The sequence below is a fragment of the Pituophis catenifer genome, unplaced genomic scaffold (genome assembly GCF_029215685.1).
Source record: "Pituophis catenifer annectens isolate HBS135680 unplaced genomic scaffold, rPitCat1.0.hap2 SCAF_2, whole genome shotgun sequence".
Classification (NCBI taxonomy): domain Eukaryota; kingdom Metazoa; phylum Chordata; class Lepidosauria; order Squamata; family Colubridae; genus Pituophis; species Pituophis catenifer.
Genome location: NW_027256882.1, coordinates 219,559,862 through 219,587,437, shown reverse-complemented (window position 1 = coordinate 219,587,437; position 27,576 = coordinate 219,559,862). Strand labels below are relative to the sequence as shown.

General features: G+C 38.3%; 1 protein-coding gene across 1 annotated transcript in view; it reads left to right on the top strand.

The window, feature by feature from the left end:
* Positions 1-27,576, top strand: part of CCDC171 (coiled-coil domain containing 171) — a 186,868-nt gene that overhangs the window by 125,478 nt on the left and 33,814 nt on the right. Inside the window, exon 23 of the mRNA XM_070935543.1 lies at positions 13,122-13,253. Coding sequence (XP_070791644.1) covers positions 13,122-13,253 — 132 coding nt within the window. The remainder of the gene's footprint in view (positions 1-13,121; positions 13,254-27,576) is intronic.

The window sequence follows — 27,576 nt, the reverse complement described above, 5'->3', positions numbered from 1 at the left end:
TGCTGTCAGTTTCATCATATCACCGGTGGAAATGAGCAAATTACTCTCAGTCTTTAGTGTTCAGAAAAGAATTTGTGGTTCTTTCCAGTACAGGAGCACGGGTTTACGCCTATGCTCACATGTACACACAAAGGGATATGATGCAATGCCAGTCCCTTCCACCTCACACAGATTGTAGTGGAAGAGTTTAGGGGGCCATACCTTGAGGGAGCCAGAGTAGCCAATCTACCATGTCCCTGTGCACGAGTGCATTGGCACATGCTCCTTTATTTATTGTAATATTTACATGTGATAAATTCTGTATCACATGTAAATGAAAAGCCAAGAGAACATTAAGAAGGCATACCTCAGAAATAATCTCAGACCAATTCTTTAATCATTTGCCTTCTTTAAGATGAGCTGTGATAGAATTTGGGGAGCTCAAATAACTGTTTAAAATGTCTTAGCCAGCTTAGCAGAGCCTTACAATGCTTATTTAACACATTTATATTTTTGAATGAAATGAACATTAATCTGTTTTGCCAAACTATTCAGTTGAGGATGAGTTTCTCATTCTCTTTGGATTTGGTGACCTTTCCTTCTTTCCCTGGTTCTAATCTAGCCTTCAGTTTACCACTCTCTGAATTCCTAGTACCGAACTAAATAATCATGCTGGCTATGGATTCTGGGAGCTGAAGTTCTAATAGTCTGGAGTTAATAGGTTGAGTTATATTGTTTAAAGCCCTCCATGCAGTTGCTTCTCTACAGCTTAGTTTATTGCTGATGCATCCTGTCAGTCTGTGTCTGTCTCTTTATTGAGAGAATAATTCCTTAGTCTTGCAATTAAGAATTTATGTATGTTTTATATTTGTTTCTGGATTTTGGTGAGTTGTACTGAGAGAGTGAGTGACTGGCCCAAGGTCACCCAGCTGGCTTTCAGGGCTAAGGCAGGACTTGAACTCACAGTCTTTCTATAATAATAAATACATGTAATAAACACATATAGACAATAGAGTGTCATTGAAACTTCTACTACACTGTCTAAAAACAAAGCCTAAATCGACCTAACATAAAGGAATCAGCAGACTCCTCTTCTCAAGAAGACTGTTCATTTATAAAGTCTCATCTCTTTTTCATTCTATCCAAGCAATTTCCTTTTCAAATATAGGGACAGCAAGCAAATTTCAATTCTCTCCTGAAGAAAGGTGTTCCAAAGGTTTGTCCTTCAGAACATAGTATGAATTTCAGACACTTGTTCTTCGTGGTAGTTAAAGGTGTGACTAATTTGGAAGGAAATTTCTTCGAAACCAATAGACCTACTCAAAAGTAAATGTGTATCATTTTACAAAAGTTGATTAGTATTCAACAAGTAACTGGCTGGATGGAAGAACAGCAATAGTCTTTTAAATTTAACTAGTACAGGTAGTCCTCGACTTAGAACAGTTTATTTAGTGACTGTTCAAAGTTACAATGGCACTGAAAAAAGTGACTTATGACCGTTTTTCACAGTTTACAGCCTTTGCAGCATCCCCAGGATCATGTGATCAAAATTCAGACACCTGGCAACTGGTTCATACTTATGACCATTGCAGTGTCCCGGGATCATGTGATCACTTTTTGCAACTTTCTAACAAGCAAAGTCAATGGGGAAGCCAGATTCACTTAACAACCAGGTTATTAACTTATCAAGTTCACTGATTCACTTATCAACTGTTGCAAGAAATGTCGTAAAATGGGGGCAAAACTCACTTAACAAATTCTCACTTAACAAGATAAATTTTGGGCTCAATTATGGTCCTAAGTTGAGGACTACCTGTATGTATGTGATTTGTACCAAATCTTAATGGTTTTATGGCCTATAAAGCAAACTGAGATTCTGTATCGGTTCTCACTGTTGATGTAATTCGGACTATCAGCTGAAACTAACATCTATTTTGTTCAGGGGCCATGTCATTTTTCCTAACCTAACCTAACCTAACCTAACCTAACCTAACCTAACCTAACCTAACCTAACCTAACCTAACCTAACCTAACCTAACCTTTTTCCTAACATAAAACCTTGTCGTGTATCACTAAAAGAAGTATAGAAAGTAAAGTGGAGGTATGTGTTGGATATTATATTTGTTGGGACCCACCTTACTTATGTGTGTAAAAGAGTGAAAATAGATTCATGAGCAGTGATCCTCACATAACATTTGTATTCCATTACATCTACTTTCCCAAAGGTAATTTTTATTTGTCCAACTTTGAAAAAGTTACTTGCCACAGTCTGAAATCAGGAGGCACTGCCCACTCATATATCAAAACATGGAGAAGAATGTGACACATGCGTTTGCCTTTCTTAGTAAAGGCTTGCATCTTCTTAAGATGGCAGTTTGGTTTTTCATCTGAAGAATCAGGTATAACAGTTTATTTAAAAACCCAAGGATTCCTGTTCTCTAGCAGAGAATATTCCAAGAATTCTGCTGATTCTCACACCACATAATTCAGGCTTGTTTATCATAATGCCTTTATCATAAAGGTCAGCACCATTGTAGCTGTATCAACAGAAATGTTGTTTGGTGCTACTTCTGGTGCTCAGCATGGAGGCACTGTTGTGTTATTTTAGTATTCATTTTGTGCCACTTGTATCTTTAGCAGTGTATTGAACCTTGAAGCAGTGTTGAGGACTTGAATTATCCATAGTGAATACAGATAGATCAGAACATCCAAATCAATCAAATTTTAAGTGAATTAAAATGTTTAAATAAAAGGGCCAGGGAACTTCATTTATTTGGGATTATGCACAGATGTACTTATTTATATTCATTGTTTATCGGTACAGCATACTAGCTTAGTGCCTTTGTAATTAGGTATTCCTCTTATTGTACCTTACTTTTTTTTAGAGTTATGACCTTGTTTTTACTTGGGCTGGAAATACAAATGCAGTGTTCAAACAGCCTTGGCAGGAAAGTGACAGATTTTGGAGGCTGTTCTTAGGTGATTGAACCTATTCTTGGCTTTTGCCTACTAGCCTGCCACCTGCCACAAGTGAAACAGGCCAGTAGGTACAGAAACCAACAGAAAAACACCAAACATTTCCCAACATTTTGAAAGCATAACATTTGTTGTTAATTCGTAAGATTATCCCAATGGAAAAAAATATTTGTTATCGCTTGTTTTATCTTCATAGACTTATGCTGATTACATTGAGAGATTCTTTTCTTCCCTTCCTTTGAATAATCCCATTTGTTGTTTAGGGAGCTATTTTGCAAATACTTTAAGCATCTTCTTTGTTTAGATCCCCAGTAACCTGATTTTCTTGATCTGTGTTCCCAAGGATCCATTGTGCAGGACATACAGGTGTTAGCACAGCTGGCTTGCTGATGACATCTCTGTCCAGATAGCTGCCTAGTGTGTCATCACTCATATTGTTCAGTGTCATTCTGACCTAGCCAAGCTAAAAATGGCACTCTAGCTCAAGAGGGATTTAAAAACCTTGACAAATTAAAGATAAAGATATTGCAGAATGTCATATCCATGTGTTTTAACTGTTTTAGCTGAGACATATCTAAGTAACTAATGCCAGAGCTTGTCTGGTTTAATTTTTTTTAAAAATCTGAAGGTTTTTTTTGTTTTGTTTTTAATTCATGGGTATTGTATACTTTGCCTTAAGTGAGGAAACATCCTTGTGTGGAGTACTGTGAAATTAGTTAATGCAGTTATTTTCTCCAGACATGGGTTCATTTCCAGCTCAAGGTCAATGCAATCTGTTCATCAGGGACAAATTATTGTGTACATCCCACAAATACAGAATAGCTTTGGCATAGTGTGTAGTGTTTGCTTAAAAGGGCCTGGATCAAATTATTCTTTCATCCAACTGAGTTCAGACTTTAGTATACTGTACTCTTTTTTTATATGCTAGAAAAAAGTTTGCAGAATTATATTATATTGAATTTTCTATTGATAAATAATAGAAAACTGTCTCATTTTTATTCTGGCTGAAACGTTGACAGTGCAAGGCATAGGTGTGTCTACTCAGAAGTAAATTCAATCAGTTGCGGTTAGACCTATGACCAGAAGGTTTGCATAGGATTGCATAGTCATTCTTGTACAGTCTTTTTATTTATTTTAAAAAAACATGCAGTTGACTGAATCATGCAGTGATAATGGTTTCTCACTGCAATCCTACACTTCCTGACCTAGGAATAAATCTAACTGAACACTTCATTCCTGAATTATTAAAAGCTGGATTGGACTGGACTAGAATGTAAAAGCCTGTATACTGTAGAAAAGGAAATTTGGAAGAGACCTGAGGTCATCCAGTTCACACCATCTCCCTGGAGTAACATCCTCCAAGTACCAAATAAATTCTCTACTGTACATCAAATCTCTTACAGATGAACTTGTCACTATCTGGAGGCAAGCTTTAAAAAGGGTGACAAAAGTGCCTCTTTGATGCAAAGATGAGTTCAGCAAAATACCTAAGAAGTTTCAGGCAATGTTTTTGCCTAAGCACATTTAATTAAAAGAAGGGATGATAACAACCTAACAGACTTGTGGCTGATTTATTCTAAAGAACAACTCCTTCCTAACTTGAACTGTGGTCGTCAGATGCTGTATGTGAATCAAGATAATTGTTTTAGACTTTGCACAGTATTATCTCTGGATGCAGTTACTATGTTAACTCACCTGAATAGGAAATACCTACAAAATTAGAAGTGTGGCAAAATTGTTTTGCAGTAAGGGGAATGAAACAGAGCAAGAGATTAATAAAGGAAAACATACATCAAAAACCAGGCAAATTGAAGCACTTTCATGAGTGGCCCCTTGAAAACAAAGAGTGAGTTTAAAGCTCTCCTGTTTAATTCAAGAAGACATAGACTCTGTTTAATGTGTGTGTATATGTGCATGGGTGTGTATTTAATGTTTTTTACTTTCCCCCCATTTTTATCAGTGAAGAACATCTTGTGATACGTATATTACACAAATAAACATTTAAAATTAATTGAGATATACAAATTTAGGTTGTTATGGATAGTTAGATGTTAAACTTGTTTTTAACATGCAGAAATTCACTTTTTCTAAAATACTAAAATCTGTTTGTAAAGTAATTGCATTCATTTTCATCTCGTCTTTCAGAGAGACTGCAATAAAACAAAATGAAACCAAAAGCAATTTTATAGTTACTAGAAAACAGCAGTAATATAAACAAAGCGCTTCTGTAGTAAAAATAATACTTCAAACTGAGCTAAGAAATAAACTGAGAGGCAATTTGTTGTCAAACAAAATTAATTGTCTCATTTGTATATTTTGAACTAATTGATATTTTGGAAGAGCTTTGTGGTAACATAGGACTTTGGCCTCTGAGACCCTTGGGAAAACCTTTATAAGTTGACTTGAACAAATTGACTTGAACAATTAATGAAAGCTGTCTCCCTCTTGATCCACCATTCTTCTACCTAGTTGGCAAAACAAATCAAGAGTATGTCTTCAATTTTTGTTGGGCCAATAACATATTGGAATATTATCATGGTTGCTACAATTGTTTAAAAGTCTATAGTGCTTCTGGAAAAGAAGCCTTAGCTTTCCTTAAATTTGGAACACAATATTTAACATCTTTTAGCATTTAATCATTATGAAAGCTATCCACTCCTTCCCATCATTAGATTTTCCCTATGCCCAGTATAGGGAATTTTGCTCTTACTTTAGCTCCTGTAGGTGAAATAAGTCATGTTGCTCTTTCTGATGAGTTAGAGAACTAACACTGATTTTAGAGGTTACTGATGATTACATTTTTATCCTGCCAAACAGGTCTGGCTTCTGTATATGGAACTCTTCCCTCACTTTTTAAGAACATAGAATAATAGAATTGGAAGCGACCCCGGAGATCTTCTAACCCAAACCCCTGCTCGAACAGGAGACCCTATATCATTTCAGATAAATGGTTGTCCAGTCTCTTTTTGAAAATTTCCAATGAAGAATCCCAAAGGTGCTTTTTCAAGAGGCAACTGGACTTTCTGTTTTTTTCTTTGAAGACGTTTCGTTTCTCATCCAAGAAGCTTCTTTAGCTCTGACTGGATGGCGGGGAATGAAGTCAGATCTGAAGAAGCTCCTTGGATGAGAAGTGAAACGTCTTCAAAGAAAAACCAGAAAGTCCAGTTGTCTCTTGAAAAAGTACCTTTGGGAGAACCATGACCTGGATGACTGAGAATCTCCATAGACTTCTAGTGAAGGAGCAACCACAACTTCTGAAGGCAAGCTATTCCATTGGTTGATTGCTCTCCCTGTTAAGAAATTTCTCTTTAGTTCTAGGTTGCTTCTCTCTTTGGTTAGTTTCCAACCATTGCTTCTTGTCTTGCCTTTTGGTGCTTTGGAAAGTAGTTTGACCCCCACGTCTTTGTAGTAGCACCTCAAATAGGGAGCCTTGGTAGTACAGTGGTTTAATGCACCCTGTTATTAACACAGCTGCGTGCAATTTCTGCAGGTTCGAATCTTACCAGGCTCAAGGTTGACTCAGCCTTCCATCCTTTCTAAGGTAGGTTAAATGAGGACCCAGTTTGTGGGGGCAATAAGCTGACTTTGTATAAATATACAAAAGTATGAAGGCTATTGCTTAACGCATTGTAAGCCGCCCTGAGTCTCCGGAGAAGGGCGGCATATAAATCAAATTTTTTTTAAAAAAATATTAGAATAGTGCTATCATGTCACCCCTAGACCTTCTGTTCATTAGACTAAACATAGTAAATTCCTGTAACCATTCTTTGTATGTTTTAGCCTCCAGCCCCCTAATCATTGTTGCTCTTCTCTGTGCTGTTTCCAGAGTCTCAACATCTTATTTTATATTGTGGTGACCAAAACTGGATGCAGTATTCCAAGTGTCTTCTTTAACTTCCCAGCAACTCCTTTATTTCCCAACAACTCTATGAAAGTAACTGGAGGTGAAACATGGTAATTAGAACAAACCACCCAATGAATTTTTTTAGTTGAATGAGCACATGAATTTGGTTCTTAGGAGCTTTCATTAAAGCAATACTTTATTCACACTGGTTAATTTTCAGCATCCCTTCTACCAAATACTAAATCTGCATTTGAAATATGTTAACTACTGGAGACTGTCTTTGATACAGTGAATGCCTAATGTCAGAGGTTTTGTTTAGAAAACTCCAATTTTGCTCCAGCTAGGAAAGATAGCATCTCAGAACACTGTGTCATATTTATTTTAAAAAAGTTCTACCTCCCTCCATTCATTTACAAGAAGTATTTATTTCTTCTAATTGTACATTTATAAGATTGGAAAACACATACGGTTATAGTTTACTTCATTTCCAGAGCCCACAAATATGAACAAATATATTAATACATTATAGTATCTAGAGGTTAACATGTGTGCCCAGTAAATGTCAACAGTTCTCTAGATTATAATGGATATAGGTAAAATCAACACATTTAAACTAAGTGTTGGAATCATGTTTATCAGTATAAGTAAATATTGATTTATATTGAGCAAACAGAACAAGTCAGAGTCCTTGGATCATTTTCAAAAAGCTGAAATTAAGAGTTGTTCGCTCCTTCTATGTATGTTGTAGTTTGTAAACAGGGAAACAATTTCCCCCAATAGGTGAGTTAAACACTAAATAATTAGACTTAAACTTATAAACATGTTACTAATTCTAGATGTTTATGCATCTAGTTTTATCAATTTCAGTGCACAACTGAGACATGAGCCTAATTGGGATCCAGACCCTTTGGTCCAATGTATAATGCTTACGTCCTTTTCTGCTTTTGCTTGCTCTAAAAGCTCCAATAACATTTCTTTTCAATTTATGGAAATGTATGCTGTGTGTGTTTTTAAAACTCAGTTAAAAAGTGAGAGTTAGAATATTGAAACAGCCCATTTTTAAAACTGCAGCCTCTGCATATTTATTGCTTTGCTCTGTAGTATCGTGTGTAAAACATGGCGGTATCATGCCTTCCAAGTTAGCCTGTGTGATCCCCAGAGCCTTCAGTGGAATGTCCTTTGTCTTTAGCTTTCATTATGAAAACCCCATTTTTATACATTGTTCAAAGAATAACCTTGGCTTTCTCTTTTCTCCTTAGCATCTATGCCCCACCATTCAGCTCGGAAAGTTCCCATCAAGGAGCTAAAGGTTATTAGGATGATAAAATCCAGATTCTCTGACTTTTAAGGTTACAGCCTTAAAAGAATGGCAGAGGAGGGTGAAGAAAAACAAGATAATTTGGGCACCTGCTTTTAATCATTCTTAGAGTAGCTTGCTATGGGGAAAAATGGCCCACTCACCATGGCCTCCATGGACTGTTGCTGTGTTGCATTGATGAAGGTCTTTTGAGATGGGAGGAAGAGTCCCAGACCAGCTGGACACAATAATAGCAATGAGGAATGGTAGTTCCTTATTGTTTGCTTCATATAAAAATATTTTATAGTTTTATAGTATTTGTTCAAATTGGGGTATTTTTTAAAATTACAGCAAAGAGAAAGGATTTTACCAATGGCTACATATGCAAAATTCCCATGCCTATCATAGCTACTGCAGACAAATCTGCCTTTATTGTATCTGTTTGCATAAATCATCTGGAAAATGTTCCCAGATGAACCATCAAATAGAAAATTTTAATTACAAGCTAACTTTTGACACCTTTATTCCCCTCCTTTTCTCACCAAGAGTCTCGTCACAGTTCCCTCAGAAAACTGCGTCTGTTTCCAAAATGTAGAAATGAGAAGCAAATAAACATATGTAGTCTTTACACTTTGGGGACTTCTTATCCAGTGTTACCTTTGAATACATTTACGCTCCTATATATAGATTTCTTTACCACATGTGTGACCTGATTCATTTAAAAAAATATATTGTGTCGTACCTAACAACTGGTTTGTAAACAACCACCTTATATGTTTAGATGCTTTCACTTTTTATCTATTTCCCTTCACCACCACCCAAACCATGGGTGTCTATATACTGAGACAGCTTTGTACAACAGATATAAACCAATAACTCTGTTTTTTAAATACAGGCATGTCTGTTTGGATGCATGAGAAATTAAACAATCTCAGTTCACAATAGAAAATAGAATCTTTGGGCAGGACATAAGAAGCTTTGGTCTTCTATGTTTTAGAATATACACTGCTCAAAAAAATAAAGGGAACACAAGCAGAAGAAATCCGAGATCTGAATGAATGAAATAGCCTTATTAAATACTTTGTTCATTACATACAGTAGTTTTGTGTTCCCTCTAGTTGTTTGAGCAGTGTATAAACTACTGTATGTAATGAACAAAGTATTTAATAAGGCTATTTCATTCATTCAGATCTCGGATGTCTTCTGCTTGTGTTCCCTTTATTTTTTTGAGCAGTATATTTGCAGATTTTAGAAATACTTTTAAAATATGTACAAAAAAAGATGTCAGTTTGGCTTTGTATTGATCACGCCCTTATTCTGGAAATCCTAAAGAAAGATTGGACTAAGTTCTGCAATTTCCTTCACAGCATATTCCTATCAAAGTTGGGAATCATCTTATCTTCTTTAGAAGAAAATATTTTTCTTTGTGTAGAAAAAACCCCAGTGCTTTAGGGGGATATATGTAGAGCCCCTTCGTTCCATTTTTTTCTTTGGTACAGTTTTGTTAAACAATTGCTTTTAGTTTTGAGGGATTATTTTCAGCCTCAGAGTGAAAGGACACATGTATAATGTCCTATCTTCCCGTAGCTTTGAAGTCCTTGAAAATCTACAGTTTGTATGCAACATGCCAGACTTTAACCATACACTTAGGTGCTTTCTTTTATGCTTCAGATCAACACTGTGGGAAAATGTGTGAAGGGGATATTCTTTTGTAAGTACACTGAATTAGTGGGCATTAGTGGAATTGCAAAACCTCAAATATCTACTTTTCCCTGAGCTGTACTAGAACATTCCAGACTGCAGGAAAGAATGTTCACACAATGGAAATGTATCTTCCTATTAAAAAAAACAAAAAACAACAACCCCCCCCCCCCCCCCCCGTCCCTCAGATTTCACATGGATACCTAGCATGTCAGGAAGGAAAGCAGGAAAAAAACCCTTCTCCTGTACAACAATGGCAGTGCTAGTTGTCCCTGTGAATTAATGTTTATGCTATAATAGCAATATTCAAAAAACATAGTCCCCAACTGCAGTTTGAAATTGGACGCTCGGAGTTAGCTAGTGAAAAAGGGGGAAAAGGAGCATTATGTATAACAAGCATTTCTCTTTCCCTTATCCATGTAAGGTTTGAGTTTAATAAACAATATTGAAAATAATCGGGCAACCCCCCCTTAGTTAAGTAATTAAGCAAAGGAAGGAAGGAAGGAAGGAAGGAAGGAAGGAAGGAAGGAAGGAAGGAAGGAAGGAAGACACAATGCAGCCCGTTCTAAATAATTAAAACATTAGGATAAATATTTGGATTTATGTAATCTGGAATTTTACATCTGAGGAACATTTACATTCCTTTTGGCTGATGTCCTAGCCTTATATTGCATTTTAAGGATATGTTCCTTCTTTTACTGTCCAATTTATTGTTATAACCTAACGGCAAAGTACCAAAGCAGAAATAAGTAGAGGTGAAAGGACTTGGCCCTGCCACTGTTGTATCTCTGCAGCGTCTACATTGTTTATCTCTCCCTCTCTCGCCTCACCCCCTCTTCTCCTTTGCGCTGTTCCTCCCCTCCTCCTTCAACATTAGCAATCTGCTTTGGTACTTTGACATCAGGGGTTTCCCTGGTGAATTTTGTCACAGAAAAAAGAGAATCATCAATATCGCAGTTAAACTTGACTTTCAAAGCTAATAGTATCTCATTTGGGGGCTCAAATTTAATAAATTTTCTTTGATTCCGGGTGCGTTTTTAAACATCAAACAATGAATTGGCCAGGGTGCAGTAAAATATTTAGATCTATTGACTATGGTTCAGAAGGGTAGAAGGCAAAACACTGGTGGTTTGATGTTGATAAATTCTTAGAACCTTAATCCACATTAACGTTTTCTTTTATCTGGGTGCATATTGGCTACAATGAGAAGACGAAAAGCTAACATATATAGTCTATAACAATTCAAGTGAGATAATGTATTATTATAGATATAGTAAAATGACATTTGTAGTAATTAAGCAAGATGACTATCTGGACAAAATTATACATATTGCAGAAGGCCCAAGAGATGGTTTTTGTTCTTCTATACTCTCTACCCTAAACCTAAAATAGTTCAGATAGAAACGTGTGGAGGGCCCACACCGTTATAAAAATTGCATTATAGTGCATACGTTTGACAGCTACCAATATTGACAGGAATTCTTTATATCAACCAGGAAAATGTAAGATTCCCTATTCCCATAGACCAGGGTGCAGGGTATATAGATCTCCAGCATTTGATTTAACACATCTTCAGGAATCACACACACACAGACAAAATTAGTAAAAAAAAAATGATTAAAGCAGTGCTTTCTTAACATCTTCATGACTTACAAGGAAAAACATAGGCGTTTAATCATTAATACGAAAGGCTCTTCTTAATAACGTGGAATGCAGCAGTCATTTTTATGATAGTGTTAATGTTTACGTAGTAAACTATTGCATCAATTACTAGCAGGGCAGGAGAATGTGGCTGGAACGATTTATATGCCTGTTTCCATTCTAAAAACATTTCTGTTGCATATTGCCTCTGAGATACAGGATTGTATAGTTCAGTTTAATTGCTGCAAGAGTAGAGTTTGCAAACTAAGAAGACAAAATCACATGTGCAGCAAAGGACTTCCTCTCTAATAAAACAACAACAAAAATAACATTTGTATATAACACAGCACTGCCTATTTGGAAGTAAGCCTTGTTATTTGTGTTCCAAAGTCATCATAAATTATGACCCTTTGTATCTTCTGTCCCTTTCTCTTCAAGGAAGATGGAGATGAAAAATTTCCATATTTCTATGTCCATTAAAAAAAATCTTGTGTAGTTTTGTTAAAATCCATCCAAATCTAATTAATCTCAATGATTAGTTCAAACACACTAATAAATTATGGGCAATGATGCTGGGTTGTTGTTTTTTAAAAAAACGTTGAGATAATCTGCTTAATCTAATTTATAGTTTAGAATTCACATGTAATACTGACACTTGTTACTTACAAATAGAAATAAATGCTTGTGACTGCTGGAGATGAGCAGACTTAAAGATGTGTGTGGATATTTTTCTGGTATTACTGGAAGATATACCGTGATATTCAGCAGAAGGCCCCCTACCCAAGAGGCTTATTCTCTAGTATCTATGCGTAGAATCTGATCTTGTATAAATAGAAACTAACAATCAAAAACTATAAATATTGCCCATTGTATTTTTATAGATGAGTGAAGGTATTGCTCACCTTAACAGAAGGTGGCAGTACAATACCAATTGCATAAGATTGTAGTTGTCCACACAAGTACATGGATCTCTCTCATTTAGGGTGCTCTGCGTTTTGTTGTTTCTTAAACATCGAAATATTTTAAATCCCAATTACTTGGCATTGGAAAAATTATGCATTTTCTTTTTGTTCCCTTTTATTTGTCCAGGTAGTTCTTACTACTGTTAAAATACTTGATATTTGGACTTAGTGTTTCCACAGGCACTTATGACCACTTCTTATTAGCTGTTCTGCAGCTGAAGTCTTAAAAATATTTCCATTATTTAATCTAATTTTGCTACATCACAGCTTCATTAACTTAAAAGTGTTTTCTTTGATGAGAGTAGGATATTTATGTGAATGTGAGAGCTTTTAAAAAAAGTGGTTCACTGATGGCATGTTTGCTGAAATTAATGTCGTGACGGTGTCCATCTTATTGTGCATCTGAACATCTTAAACCTAGACCCCGTGCATTCCTTGTAAAGTTGCGGGCTGCCCCACTGGAACGGGGAGCCTTAAGTGACTTTCTTTCCTATCTCATTTCAGCCCAGAGAGGAGGAAGCTTTTTCTTCTTAACAGTCTCTCCCAGCACTCTGAATTAGAGATTTATTTGCAACGAAAAATCAATTAGTCCTAAATTTATTCATGGATTTCAGGTCCAGCGATCAATGCAAGTCCACTCAGTGGACTCAAGGGGACCCACTTCATCCCAGTTAATGTGTCTGAAGGGGAATTACCATTGATACTGTTTTTTCCCTTTTAGGTCAGAGATCAGATCTCGCTGTCATGGGCTACAGCAAGCAGGAATGACTTCGCCCTGCAGCTGCCTAAGCTGCACCTGGAGACCTTTGCAATGGAAGGGCTGAAAGGCGGGCCAGAGGTTATAGCATTCCAGGTCAGAGTCTTCCGTAACCTTTCTTCACCCACCAAATGTCCCGAAACATTAATCCATGCTAGAAATAAAAGTTTCCATGAGGTATCTGTCAGTGATTGAGAAATGTGGTTTCTGACTAACTACTGCTTGAACCAAATCATTTTGTTAGAAAATATATATATATACATATACATTTTTGTGTTTTTAATGGACTATTCAGGTACTGAAGGAATGATTCAGCAAAGAAAAGTGTGCCTAATATATATTCAAGGGTAGCTATAAGGAAGAGAGTCTGGCTTAGACTCCTTTTTTAATTTTTATTTTGGAAGAATAAATATAAAAATATTCCAAGGGGGTGAGAAATAGAAACAGTTGCTGTTATCAATGTCACAGACTGTCATTGGCACTGTGTCACATTAGAGAAATAAAACGAGTGTGAGGTGCATCACAGCGACTGATTGTTACGCTAACTAGAGTTATTCAACTGCTGACAAAGATTCTAGGGGTTCCTTTTAAATCTTTTTAGGCACTTTCTGAATGACACTTTCTGATGACAAAGACCACTCTGACAATGGATGTAGATGTCAAGGTGTTTAATCAGAAAATAGTGGTCCTAAAATGCAATTTCCTTTCCTGTTTATTCAGAAGGATCCCACAGCAGGGGTGGGTTCTACTTATCTTTACTACTGGTTCGGAATGGGGCCACATGTGCAGAAACTTCCTGACGACGTTGGGTGGGCAGAGCCTCCCACTGGTTTTACTACTGGTTCTATAGAATCGGTCCGAACCGGGGGCAACCCACCACTGTCCTACAGACAGTGTGTTTTAGTGAAAGGATTTATCTTTCTATAGTCCTAGTACTGTTGTTACTAAAACTAAGTTAATAAAACTCTGCATTTTCGGCCCGAGCAAACAAACATCCTTTCTGTGGGCATCAGTGGAGTTAGGGATGGAGTAACTTGTGAAAGGATTCATAGTACTACAATTGTTACTAAAACTAAGTTAATAAAACTCTGCATTTTGTGCCCAAGCAAACATCTATTCTGTGGGTGTCATTGGGTGGGGATGGGATATCATGGCACATGTGTCATGGCAGTATTTGAATAACACAATTCACACCAATTGTACAATTATATCCTGATATAAAGTTGTCCTTCCTTGTTCTGCATGCCTATATCCGTTTCCTACACAAAGTGTGGTTACAGCAGAAAAATCGTGGCGCAAAAATATATTCCTTTGGGAAGAGGCGTAGCGCGGAAATGTGTGACATTTCTTGGATAATACCAAAATACTTATATTTATCTTGCAAATGGTTATCATAAACTGAGACCCCAAACTAGGTCTGACAACAGGTTATCCACAACAGGTTATTTCATTTTAAAATGAAATAAACCATTAAAATTCAGGCATAGGAAGAAAGGAGTAAACATCATCCCACTAATGTAGATGAGTGAGTCACACCTGCCCAAGGTCTGCATTTAGCTCTATTCAATTTTTATTTTTATTTTTTGCATTTGTTCCAACTTCTAACCATGTATTTATTTAGAAGTGGAGGTAGTTTTCTTTCTGCTAGCACACTGGTTCAAAGTCTGAATATTTGTTTCACTTTCCAGCAGCTGACTCTATAGATGCTAATGGCCATATTGCTGAAAAATATGTACATTTCTTTTCTGAGGTGACAGCATATATATTGACCCTATTAGTTCTGGTATTTTTTCAAATGTATGTGTGTATATGATTGACGTCTAAATTATATAAAGAGGAGAAAGCAATCATTATGATATTGATTACATTTTGTGCTTGTTATTTTGTACCGTGCATATGTGAACATCTCACTATTTGATAGCTAACTTGTTGGGTTGGTTAGTTTGTTTGAATTCTACACAACTTTCCTTAAAGAACCAAAGATAGCATACCTAGTGCTCTCTCCTTCTGTTTTCTCCCTAAAGACTACCCTGTGAGGTAGATTTGGTTAAAGACTGAGAAACTGTTCCAAAGTCTTCTTAGCCTTAGGCCAACATCTCTGCTCACATACTAACTATTCAATGTATTTGCATTTGGTTTTTCTGAAATTCATTTTTTATTTTTTGTTTTATTGCATTTCATTTGCCTTCATGTTCAAAAACAAAATGACCATGGACCATTTTTCCGCTCTTATCGCATCTTCAGAGAACCGCCCAGCCGCCCTGTTTAGGGTGACCCACTCCCTTCTTCGGGGGGGAGTGCGGGAGGATCCCTTGCAGGGTTGAGCTGAAGATTTTGTGCAATTCCTGCACGATAAAGCCGCTCGGATTCGGGAAGGCTTGGACTCTGACTGGGTGAGTCCGGGGGAGGAGACGAGGGTAGGTCTTGAGAATATTATCTGGGAGGAGTTTGATCCTGTGGCTCCCGAGGATGTGGACAGGGTTCTGGGTAGGATTAGTGCCGCCACATGTTTATTGGACCCGTGTCCCTCCTGGTTGGTACTGGCCTCCCGGGAAGTTACACGAGGCTGGCTCCAGGGGATTATAACTGCTTCTCTGAGTGAGGGTGCCTTTCCCGCCGCCTTGAAAGAGGCGGTGGTGAGGCCCCTCCTCAAGAAGCCTTCCCTGGACCCGGCTGAATTAGTTAACTATTGTCCGGTCTCCAACCTTCGTTTTGTGGTGAAGGTTGTTGAGAGTGTGGTGGCACGACAACTGCCCAGGCACCTGGATGAAGCTATCTATCTAGACCCGTACCAGTCGGGCTTCAGGCAGGGGCACAGCACAGAAATGGCATTGGTCGCGTTGGTGGATGATCTCTGGAGGGCCCGGGACAGGGGTTGTCCTAGTCCTATTAGATCTCTCAGCGGCTTTTGATACCATCAACCATGGTATCATGCTGCAGCGGTTGAAGGGGTTAGGAGTAGGGGGCACCGTTTTGCGATGGTTCTCTTCCTTCCTCTCCGGCCGCTCGCAGTTCGTGTTGGCAGGGGGGCAGAGGTCGACCTCGAGGCATCTCGCATGGGGAGTGCCACAAGGGTCGGTCCTCTCGCCTCTTCTGTTCAACATTTATGTGAAGCCGCTGGGTGAGATCATCCGTGGTTTTGGGGTGAAGTGTCACCTGTACGCTGATGATACTCAGCTGTACATCTCCACCCCAGACCACCCCAACGATGCCCTTGATGTGATGTCTCGCTGCCTGGAGGCCGTGCGGGTCTGGATGGGGAGGAACAGGCTCAGACTCAACCCTTCCAAGACCGAGTGGCTGTGGCTACCGGCGTCCCGATATAGTCAGCAGGTGCCATCGCTGACTATTGGGGGTGAATCTTTGCCCCCCACAGAGAGGGCTCGCAATCTGGGTGTCCTCCTGGACGCACGGCTGTCTTTAGAAGAGCATATGACGGCCGTGGCCAGGGGGGCCTTTTATCAGGTTCGCCTGATCCGCCAGTTGCAGCCCTTTCTGGACCGGGACGCCTTGCGCACGGTCACTCATGCCCTTGTCACCTCCCGGCTGGACTATTGTAATGCTCTCTACATGGGGCTCCCCTTGAAGAGCACTCGGAGGCTCCAGCTGGTCCAGAATGCGGCCGCGCGGGTAGTTATGGGCGCACCTCGTTGTGCCCGCGTGACACCCCTCCTGCGTGAGCTGCACTGGCTCCCAGTGGTCTTCCGGGTGCGATTCAAGGTGTTGGTTACCACCTTTAAAGCGCTCCATGGCACAGGACCCGGGTACCTTCGAGACCGTCTTCTGCCACCAATAGCCTCCCACCGACTAGTCCGTTCCCACAGAGAGGGTTTCCTCAGGGTGCCATCAGCCAAGTTATGTCGGCTGGCGACACCCAGGGGGAGGGCCTTCTCTGTGGGAGCCCCAACCCTGTGGAATGAACTGCCCCCGGAAATACGTAAAATCTCCGACCTCCGGGTGTTCCGCTGCGCACTGAAGACCCTGGTGTTCCGCCAGGCAGGGCTGTCAATATAATAATTTTAAATTGGGGTATTTTAATTTTTGGGGTTTTAAATCGGCCAAATCTATTTAATTATTTTAATTTTTAATTATTGTTGTGTCTTGTGTTTTTAAATTGGCTGTACACCGCCCTGAGTCCTTCGGGAGAAGGGCGGTATAGAAATAAAATTATTATTATTATTGTTATTATTATTGTTGTTGTTATTATTATTATTATTATTATTATTATTATTATTATTATTATTATTGATAGGCAAAAAAGCAGTGGGAGTAGGTGTGACTTTTGACTTCCTGTTGATTTGTGCGTTGAGTTTTCTTGGTAGAAGCTGGCAAGGAGCCTCGGAAACCAATCAGTCAGAATAGAACTGGAAGGGACCTTGGAGGTCTTCGTGCCCAACCCCCTGGTTAAACAGGAGACCCTATACCATTTCAGACAGGTGGCTGTCCTGTCTTTTCTTAAAAACCCCCAGTGATGAAGTACCCACAACTTCTAAAGGCAAGCTGTTCCACTGGTTAATTGTCCTCACTGTTAGGAAATTTCTTCTTAATTCCTGGTTGCTTTTCTCCTTGATTAGTTTCCATCCATGGTTTCTTGTCTTGCCCTCTGGTGCTTTGGAAAATAAGTAGTCCTCCTCTTCTTTGTGGAATACTGCTATCATGTCACCCCTAGTCCTTTTCTCTAGACTAGCCATACCCAATTCCTGCAACCGTTCTTCATATGTTTTTGTCTTCAGGCCCTTAATCATCTTAGTTGCTCATCTTGGCACTTTTTCCAGAGTCTCAACATCTTTTTTGTAATGTGGTGAGCAAAACTGTATGCAGTATTTCAGGTGTGATCTTACTAAGGATTTATAAAATGATACTAATACTTCACATGATTTTGATTCTGTGCCTCTGTTTATACAACCAAGGGTTGTTTTAGCTTTTTTTTACTGCTGTCCCTTCCTCCCTCCCTCCCTCCCTCCCTCCCTCCCTCCCTCCCTTCTTCCTTCCTTCCTTCCTTCCTTCCTTCCTTCCTTCCTTCCTTCCTTCCTTCCTTCCTTCCCTCCCTTCCTCCCTTCCTCCCTCCCTATCAGCTTCCCTATTCATTTTTCTATGGGAAACTTGTAGGGAGAAAATTATTGGGGAAGACAACATGGATAAGGAAGTTCAAAACCAGCAGGCAGATTGCTGCTGCTGGGTAAGAGAGGAAGCGAGGTGCACAGGGCTGCAGTTCAGGAAATGCTATATGGGGCTGAACAAGAGCAGTGGTTTACTAAGAGCACATGGAAATTGTAGCAGATCAGGAGTGCATGGGGGATCAGAGGTTCCACACTGGTTGGAAATGGTGGTTGCAGAGGTGGCACAGGATAGATAGGGTGCCTGGTGATGTTTGGGAGTGTGAAAGAGGTGCTGTGTGTGTCACTCCAAACTTCGTCAACACATCAACAAATAAGATTCAACTTAATTAAGTGCTAAGTTATGAATGCTCTAGACACACAAACATACTTCACTTTCGCAAAATAAATGTAAACTTTATGGGATGTATGAGGGGGAGGAATAACCAGAAAGAATTTTAGGATTGCTTATTTCTTCCTCATCCCTTTGTGATGTGGGAAATGACAAACTGGGAAGGTGAGGAGAAACTTCATTTTGCTTGCATTCAGGATTTGTAGCAAGTGTAGACAAGTAACATATAAAGTACCTACAGTTTACTGGTGTGGTACCCCCTGGTTTTTGTTTTTGTTTTTTTGTTTTGTCTGAAAACTGCTACAGCAAGAGAAGGAGGGTGTTAGCTAGTTTTATAGTAGCAGAGGGAAGTGTTGACATTGCTTTTGAGTGATAGAGTATAATCATTATAAATTTATAAAGGGCTTACGTCCTCCATTTATTTTATGTAAATTATGCATCCATGTATGATGTAGTCATGGCTTATCATATCGTATTGTACACAGGAGCAAAAGATTGCTCTTCTAATCAATTGGGCAAAGATAAATGTAACATAAAATGATGTTTCATTCCTGCTGCATTTTCTGCTTCTTTCAATAGCACTAGTAGATCTGCGAAAATAAGCATTCGGGACCCCAAGGGAAAATATCTATCTACAAATACAAAGATAATTATGTTGTTTCTTGTCTGTTCGGAACATTGTGGCAAATACTGCATCTTAGAAAAATGTACTCTACAAGACTCTTGAAGGCAAATAGAAGTGCTTTTTCCAGGTGGTAGCACTCATTATTTTCCATTCAAACCGATGGTGTGCCGGCATGCAAAATACACAGATCAACACTATGGAGCAGATCTGAAGCCCATATAGACTGTCTCACCCTGGACAGTTTTAACACAATTTATTCTCGCTGAAGATATAAATACAATATCGTTAGGTCCCAAAGCGTTTCATGATTTGTATCTCTCTCCGGTGCTTTCGAAACCGATCTACAATGAGATTGTTTCACTGGTCTCTGGCACCAAGAGAAGGCCATTCCCGGGCAAATTAATTTGCATGAATTCCCCCTCTTTCGAAGCACAATTATAGGTATTGACCCAGAAAGCCCTAAATAACCTAGGACCAATATATTTGACGGGTCCTCCTATCCTGTACAAAATTGCCTCCTTACCAAAGCTTGGTTTCTGGCCTTCCTGGAGCATTTTAAAACAGGGTAATTTAGGGGAAAATTCGGGTGGAAGTGGATTTAGTCTACGCTTCGTTGTTTTTCTTCTAAGAGATGTTACTGGTTTGATCACTCTGTCACAGGATGTTTGATTCTCTTCTAAATTGTGTTGGGCTTTTGGAAAGGGATACAGTGTTTATTTTATATATGTTCCCCAGGGGCTGGGGAAGGCAAGCTGGGGAAGGCCGTACTTGTGTTGTTGTTGTTGTTGTTAGTTGCGAAGTCGTGTCTGACCCATCGCGACCCCATGGACAATGTTCCTCCAGGCCTTCCTGTCTTCTACCAACCTCTGGAGTCCATTTAAGCTCACGCCTACTGCTTCAGTGACTCCATCCAGCCCCCTCATTCTCTATCATCCTATTCTTCTTTTGCCCTCAATCTTTCCTAGTATTAGGCTGTTCTCCAGTGAGTCCTTCCTTCTCATTATGTGGCCAAAGCATTTGAGTTTCATCTTCAGGATCTGGCCTTCTAAAGCGCAGTCAGGGTTGATCTCCCCTCTAGGACTGACCGGTTTGATCGCCTTGCAGTCCAAGGGACTCACAGGAGTCTTCTCCAGCACCAGAGTTCAAAGGCCTCAATTCTTTGGCACTCAGCCTTTCTTATGGTCCAACTTTCACAGCCATACATTGTAACTGGGAAAACCATAGCCTTGACTACACGCACTTTTGTTGGCAGGGTGATGTCTCTGCTTTTTAGTATGCTGTCTAGATTTGCCATAGCTTTCTACTTTGTGTAGTAGCTTTCTAATAGCTTTCTACTTTTTGTAGACCGGTGCTTTTCAACTGTGGCAACTTTAAGATGTGTGGACCACCTTTCTTTATGTTGCCAGGGTTGAGAAACACCGGTGGAGACAGTTTGCGAGGCCAGTTCTTGGCATCCGATTAAAAGAAGAAAAAGGATGATTAGGTGATGGACAAAGAGTATAATTTGATACAAAGAAAATTTTTATTCCTTAGTTTCAGGGTTATCTCCCTCCCCAAAAGATAGTCTTCTAGAGCCAAGCTCAATTCTTGCTGATTTTGTGGTTTTGTGATTCATGTTGTTTTCTGGGCCACAAAATGGGAATGGTTTCTCATTGTCTTTTTCCTTTGTCTTTTCAATCTAGCCTTACTTGGCTCTTTGAGATCAGCCAAAGTTAGTGAGATGCTGCTTTTAGCTAGCTAAGTTTGTCTGCAAAATAAACTATAATTTGCTGCTTTGCTGCTTTGGGGATGAAGGTACTAGTTGAGGGTACCTCCCCTTTTTAATCACTTATTTAAAATCTTCGCAGTCTGTATGACTATGTTCATATATAACGTTTTTGTCTGTCTATAACGTGCATGGGACTGTACAGTACATAGTATTATGAATAGCAATATATAAAGCATACATACCGTATAGTATCACATGTTACTGTTAATGCATTGAATCAACTATACTGATTTGATATATGTTTATATTTAAACATATGATATATGACTATATTTAACGGCATTGTAGCAGTGATACTACACATTTCCAGGGATTTATTTTAGATAGAGATGGAAAGATATAAAGAAAGCGATAGAGAATTACGGTGCTAGAGAAAGAGATAGAGTGATTAGAGTTTTGAAGTGCACAGGATCATACAGGGGAAAGCTACATTACATTTTGACATAAGCAGCACGTTATATTAAATACTTCCATGTAGAGAAAAGTCGAAAGTTGCCACATTCGTTCTTGAAAGCTTTCTTTTGAGGCTTAAATGGGGAAGAAGTCTTATTTTTGACAGAATGTTTTGCATGTGGAAATGAGCAACTAAGGTCACCGTTGAAGCTCCTTAAAAATCAATGTGAGAATATTGACTAACAGACTTGAAAAGGTTGAGGAGTGAACTTTTTCAGTCTTGCCTTTGACTAAGGACAGATCCAGTTGTGTTTGCCTCTTAACTGCCTGTACCAATCCTTTTGCTTTTTAAGGCTACCTGTCTCAAGCAGCCTGCATTGATTCCGGGTTTCTTTTCTTGTCCTTATAAAATAGTTTTGAAAGTCAAACATTCAGGTGAAATTTCATAATGTAGTAATACTGGACTTGGCGATGGAACTGTCAGCTTTTTTTTTTTTTTTTTTTTTTTGGAGAAGAATATAATTTGATGGGGTGCTAAGGTAGAGATCTGGAGAAGGAAGGCTGATCTGCAACTTGAGCGAGTTTATTATGGCTTAGTGATTTAGTGATTGATTTCATTTGCTGTCAGTTAAGACTCTCTTAATGTCAAGTTTTTTTGCATAATGCATTGAAATAAAGACTGATGAAGTTCTTCAGAGAGATACCGCTTACATAAACTGACCCTGATTTGCCCTGTTCTGCATGACAATTTAAGTGACAGCAGTTAAAGGAGAATATACCAATGAATATGCAACTATAGTATTAAGGGAAATGCAAGGAAAAATGGCTCAGAATATAAAACTGTGCATCAGAAACTGGCTGGATTATTAATTCCACAATTCTATATTGAAGAAAGAGGGTGCGTTGTGTGTCAAGTAATATTCTAAATAGCAAATTAAAGGGAGGAAAAAAAAGTTTAGGGGGAATTTAATATTCAAGATGTCTGCTGAATGTTTGCTTGGTTTGGCAGGCTATATTTTAAGAGCGTGCTAATTTCAAAACTGAGGCTTTTGGGGCTTTTGTTTTTCATTTTATTCTGTCACAGTTATATGGTGTGTGTGTGTGTGTGTGTGTGTGTATGTGTGTATCTCTTTAGCCAGGTTCTACCTACATAAACCAAGATATTCTGCAGCCCTAGTTCAGTGAAATCACAATTCACTAGTTTCTGGTCTGCAGACTGGATTGGTGATCTAGTGGAAATAAATGGTTGATAAGATCAGCTATTGAACCCTAGTACAGTTTATTAGTAGTTTGCAGGATCAGTCTTCAGGAGGCGTACATTTTGTTACTTTAACATAATTAGAGGCATGTGTTAAGAGTGTCACATTCTTGTTCCACACAGTTTGGATAAACAACTCGAGAAGGATTGATTTCATTTCAGTTCCTCTTTTAACTCATCATTGGTGAAGTACTGTATCACAAAAGTGGGAATAGTTGGCAAAATAATGATAAAAGATACGAGTTGAAAAAGTGGTTGGTTTCTGAAATTGAGTTGAGAAATCTTTGCACACTCTGATAATATGACCTGCACCCCAAGGAGGCAGGGTTAGTTTAGAAGAAATGTTTAAAGTGTTAGCCTTACATAAAGAGGAACAGAATCCTACTTTTGTTTTGGACTATGATCTTCTGAGTTTACAACTATAACACAAAAGAATTAACATTAAGCATATTAAAATGACATGTATATAAGGATTTTTTTTTAAAAAAAACATGAATACAATGGTAGCTATAAGTGTCACTCTGTGTGCAAGCCTGAATGCTTTAGGAAGATATAACCTTATGTCCCCTTTTTTTCAAATTAATAGAAGTTGCATTTTAATATGTTCCCCTTTATATCAAACTTGCAATCATAGTTGGACATCATATTATAATTGCACTTTTTCTGGGATATATTGCTTATCTTGCCAAAGCTGAAATGATTCGATGTTTTAACCAATAGCATAAATTACTTTAATAGAGAGCTCTGATCTGCTTAATGCCATCATTTCTCATCAAAGTGAATGGAAGAGAGGTGTGTCATGACAGTAATTTAGTCAGGGATATGGTTAACTTGTATTACAATTTAAAGAACAATTCCCAAGATTCATGTATGCCTGAATTATTTTGCTTATAACTTGTATATTCTTAAAAGCAATTAAAAACACAAGAACACTTTTTAGGGACATATTTGTGACCTTCGTTCAGAACCTAATTCTAGAACACAAAACATTATATGAACTTCCAAAGAGACATGATACAAGTAGATTAGACATCTACTCAAAACCATCATTCAATTTGATGATGAACAGTTGATGAGCATTTTTCAGTGTTATTTTTAAACAAACTGTTTATTGAATTATCATATAGTATAGTCAAGCCCACACTTAATAATTTGGATCACCTTTCTCCCTTTTATAAAACAAAGACATTTCCTCTTCTCCCGTCTTCTAGTACTCCACCTGTACTCAAATATTTCCCAAAGATTAAACTTTGGCTAAACTATAAAGAAAAGAAAAAAAGACCTTAAAGATTTGGTCAGAGCATCAGCAAGTTTGCAAATTTCCTCAAAACCCTAGAGTGCAATCCATCTGGTCCTGGATATTTAATCTCCTTCAAAATAAATAGGTAACCTCTGAACACTGTTGCTCTAAATTTCACATTTCAACCCTTCCCAGTTGGAGCATTGGAGAAGATTGAGGATTATAGGACTTGAGCAGATTTGCTTTTTTTTAAATTATTATTATTACCTACTCAACAAAGAGAACAATATGGTCAGAATTTATGCTGCTACAATTTCAATTGTGTACTTAAGCCACATTTAAGTACAAAACTGAAATTATACAGGCGTCTCTCTCTAGCATGAGAAATTCAACAGTAATAAGTAATAATCAGTACAATATTCCTAAATAATCAAATACTACACCACTCTTCCAAAGCACGGTATCATAAAATAAAACTGATGATAGAAGATCAACTGATCAAATATTAAATATGTGATTACAGTAATATTAACATGTGTCAGAAAGGATAATATATTTTGCGTCTCTCAAACTTTCATTAATCAAAGACATGCTGATTTGGGAGTGTTGTTGTTATGGGAGACTACCTACAAAGAATTATCTGTTTTGATGAGGCACCTTAACTGACTATGCCTTCATCCCAAAACACAAGCAGCCTAAATTCACATCGGTAAAGGACACAGAGGGAGATTTCCAGAAATGACTCCAAGGTCCAAGTAGCATCATTTCAGCTGTATCTTTATAAGTAATTGTCAACTCTTTGAATTGGACTCAGAAATGTTCTGATAGTGAATGCAGTTCTCAAGCTTATCACAAAAAGGAAGATGCTCCTGCCCTGGCAAAGTAACTTTGAAAGATACCATAGTTTGCTAAGATAAACATTGCTAAGATACCCACAATTACAGTATCAGCAGCACATCTTTTTAAACTACTTCATGGTACTCTCTCCTTCCACTCCAGCAATATGTTTCTTATTAAAGAGGGAGATCCAGGGAAACCTCAAAGCAGATATCTCAGTGCAACACAAAAAGGGAAAAAGCTGCTTACAGCTGGCGGTATCTTCAGATACACATACACACACACACATACTCAAACACACATCATCTGAACCAATTACTTGTTTAATTGGATAACACACTTTAGGAAGCATTTAGCAAACTGGAACAGGTTCAAAGAAGCGTAATGAAGATGATCAGGAGACTAGAAATCAAATTTGAGTGAAAGATGTCTTTCAGATGAAATTTCCCATCATTCCAGAATGCAGGAATGTAATAATAATGAATTTGCATTACAGAAAGGCAGTTTCTAATTTAATGCTAGAAAACATTCAAGAGACATAAAGTTCAATGAAATGTACAGACTGAAGGCCAAATTGTAGTTTGGAAAGAATCTGGGAAGTCTTTCCTCCTGCTAATAGTTAAGCTCAGCTGGCCTAACCAGTAGTGTCCTTCCTATCTACCATCTCCACCATGGGTATTTACAGCCCATTGGTGAGATGCTGTAGTTTGAGCTTCTACATCAAGCAGGTAGTAGGACTTAATGGCCCAGATGCCCCTTTCCAGGGAAAAAACTGTTACTGCAATGAGTAACTCTGCCAGTGATATAGCACTACCTTCTAAAACTGATTGCTAAGACTTAATTATTGAAAATATCTGCACTTTGATGACTGTCTAGTCATAATAACCATAATCTCTCTCTCTCTCTCCCTCCCTCCCCCTCTCTTTCTCCTTCCGTCCCTCCCTCCCTCTCTGTCCCTCCCTCCCTCCCTCCCTCTCTCTCTCTCTCCAAGTATATTTAGAATTGGAGAGGGAGAGTGAATTCAGCCCCCTGCTCAAAGCAGGAATTCAGTTTAAAGCATTCCCGTCAGGTGGAAGGCAAGTTTAATTTTAGAATACAGTATTAGGACTTCTATGCTTGGCAATAAATGCCCTGATGGCTTTTATATGCCAGTCTATTGTGGTTTCCAGTAGAAACACTTTCCATTCCATCTATCAATTTCCAATTATTGCTCTGCTCGTGTTCCCTGAAAATCTTGTTGTTATTGAGAGCTTTGTCTTCTTGGGGTATCTACCAACATCATCTTCTGGGAGTATGGGTGGGGGAGGAGAGAGAAAGGGAGGGAGGGAGGGAAGGAGAGAGAGAACTGATATTGAAAATAAAATAACTGGTTGAGCCTTGAGTTGAGAATAGGACACTAATCTACAGCCATGTAGTTCTCGGTCATGAAGTCTTCAGTTCTCATTTTGCATATTTAAATATAGTCCAGAACAAGAGCTGGGGGCCAGGGAAAAAAAAAATCTATCAAGTGGAGAATACCAGACAACGGCAAAGAACAGTTTTTTCTCTCGTTTTCTTTTCTTTTCTTTTTTGACAGGGTGGGCAGAAACAGAAATCACCCCGCTCCCTTAATTAATTAATTAAAGAAAATAGAAAGAAAATAGAAATAGGAAATTGAGGAAAGGAAAAGGAGAGGGGAAAAGAACGTGTGAGGTACAAGGGAATAAAGAAAAAATAGGCATTGACTTCCGACTCCTCTTAGCCCAGTATAATCTAAAAATAGAATAACAGAGTTGGAAGGGACTTTGGAGGTCTTCTAGTCCAACCCCCTGCTTAGGCAGGAAACCCTACACCATTCAGACAAGTGATTATCCAATCTCTACAAGATAAAAACACTCCAGCTTCAACTTTTTGCTTTAACAACTTTTTTGTATATAACTAGCCATTTCTATAACAACAAATCTATCTAATCAACAAAACCAAAGCCAAAGTTTCATTTTTTTTCATCACAAGTACAAAATCCAGAAGTGATATCCAAATGAGAAAAGTACTTAAATATATTCTATCCCATCTAGCTGGGCTGGCTTGATCCCATCCTCTCAGTTTTTTTTTTTTTTAATCGAATTTTGGTTTTAATTGGGTTGTTTTAAATTCGGGCCAAAATTATTTAATTGTTTTTTAAAATGTTTTTAACTTTTATATGCTATGTTTTATCCTGGCTGTACACTACCCTGAGTCCCGCAGGAGAAGGGCGGTATAGAAATATAATAAAATAAAAATAAAATATTCTCCTCTTTGAATAAAATGATCAATTTAACCACTCCTGCTTTCTTACTATGGAAATAGTATGTGTTTCTATTTGTACCTAATAATCTTTGTGAACTATCACCATTTTTATTAACAAAGTTCACTATATTCTTTCAAATTCTTTGGCCTTACCGGAAAAGTACTCTTTTTTTTTTTCATTTGAGAATAGTTTTCTCACATGATATTTCTCTTGAGACCCCCAAGTGTTTTTTTGCACAAAAATACCCAAGAGATTGCCGCTTGTTCTGTAGCCACAAGAAGTGAAACCCGAAAGGATTTTTACGAGTACATTTTTGGAAAATTCTGCAGCTCACCTACCACAACCTTTTTCTCTCATACCTTAACAGTAAAATGGTTCATGGAATCTTCATTTCCTTTGTTAGCTTCATCTGCTGGCTGGGGGAAAGTTTCACATAACTTTGCACACTCTTTAAGAGAACTGCGCAAAAGGGAAGACAAGTGACCTCTGGGAAAAGGGGGGGGGGGGCTAACCAAAACTTCCATTGAAAATGGCAATGAAAGCCAGATGCCTTCTCTTGCCTTTATTATCTGGCATTTTATATT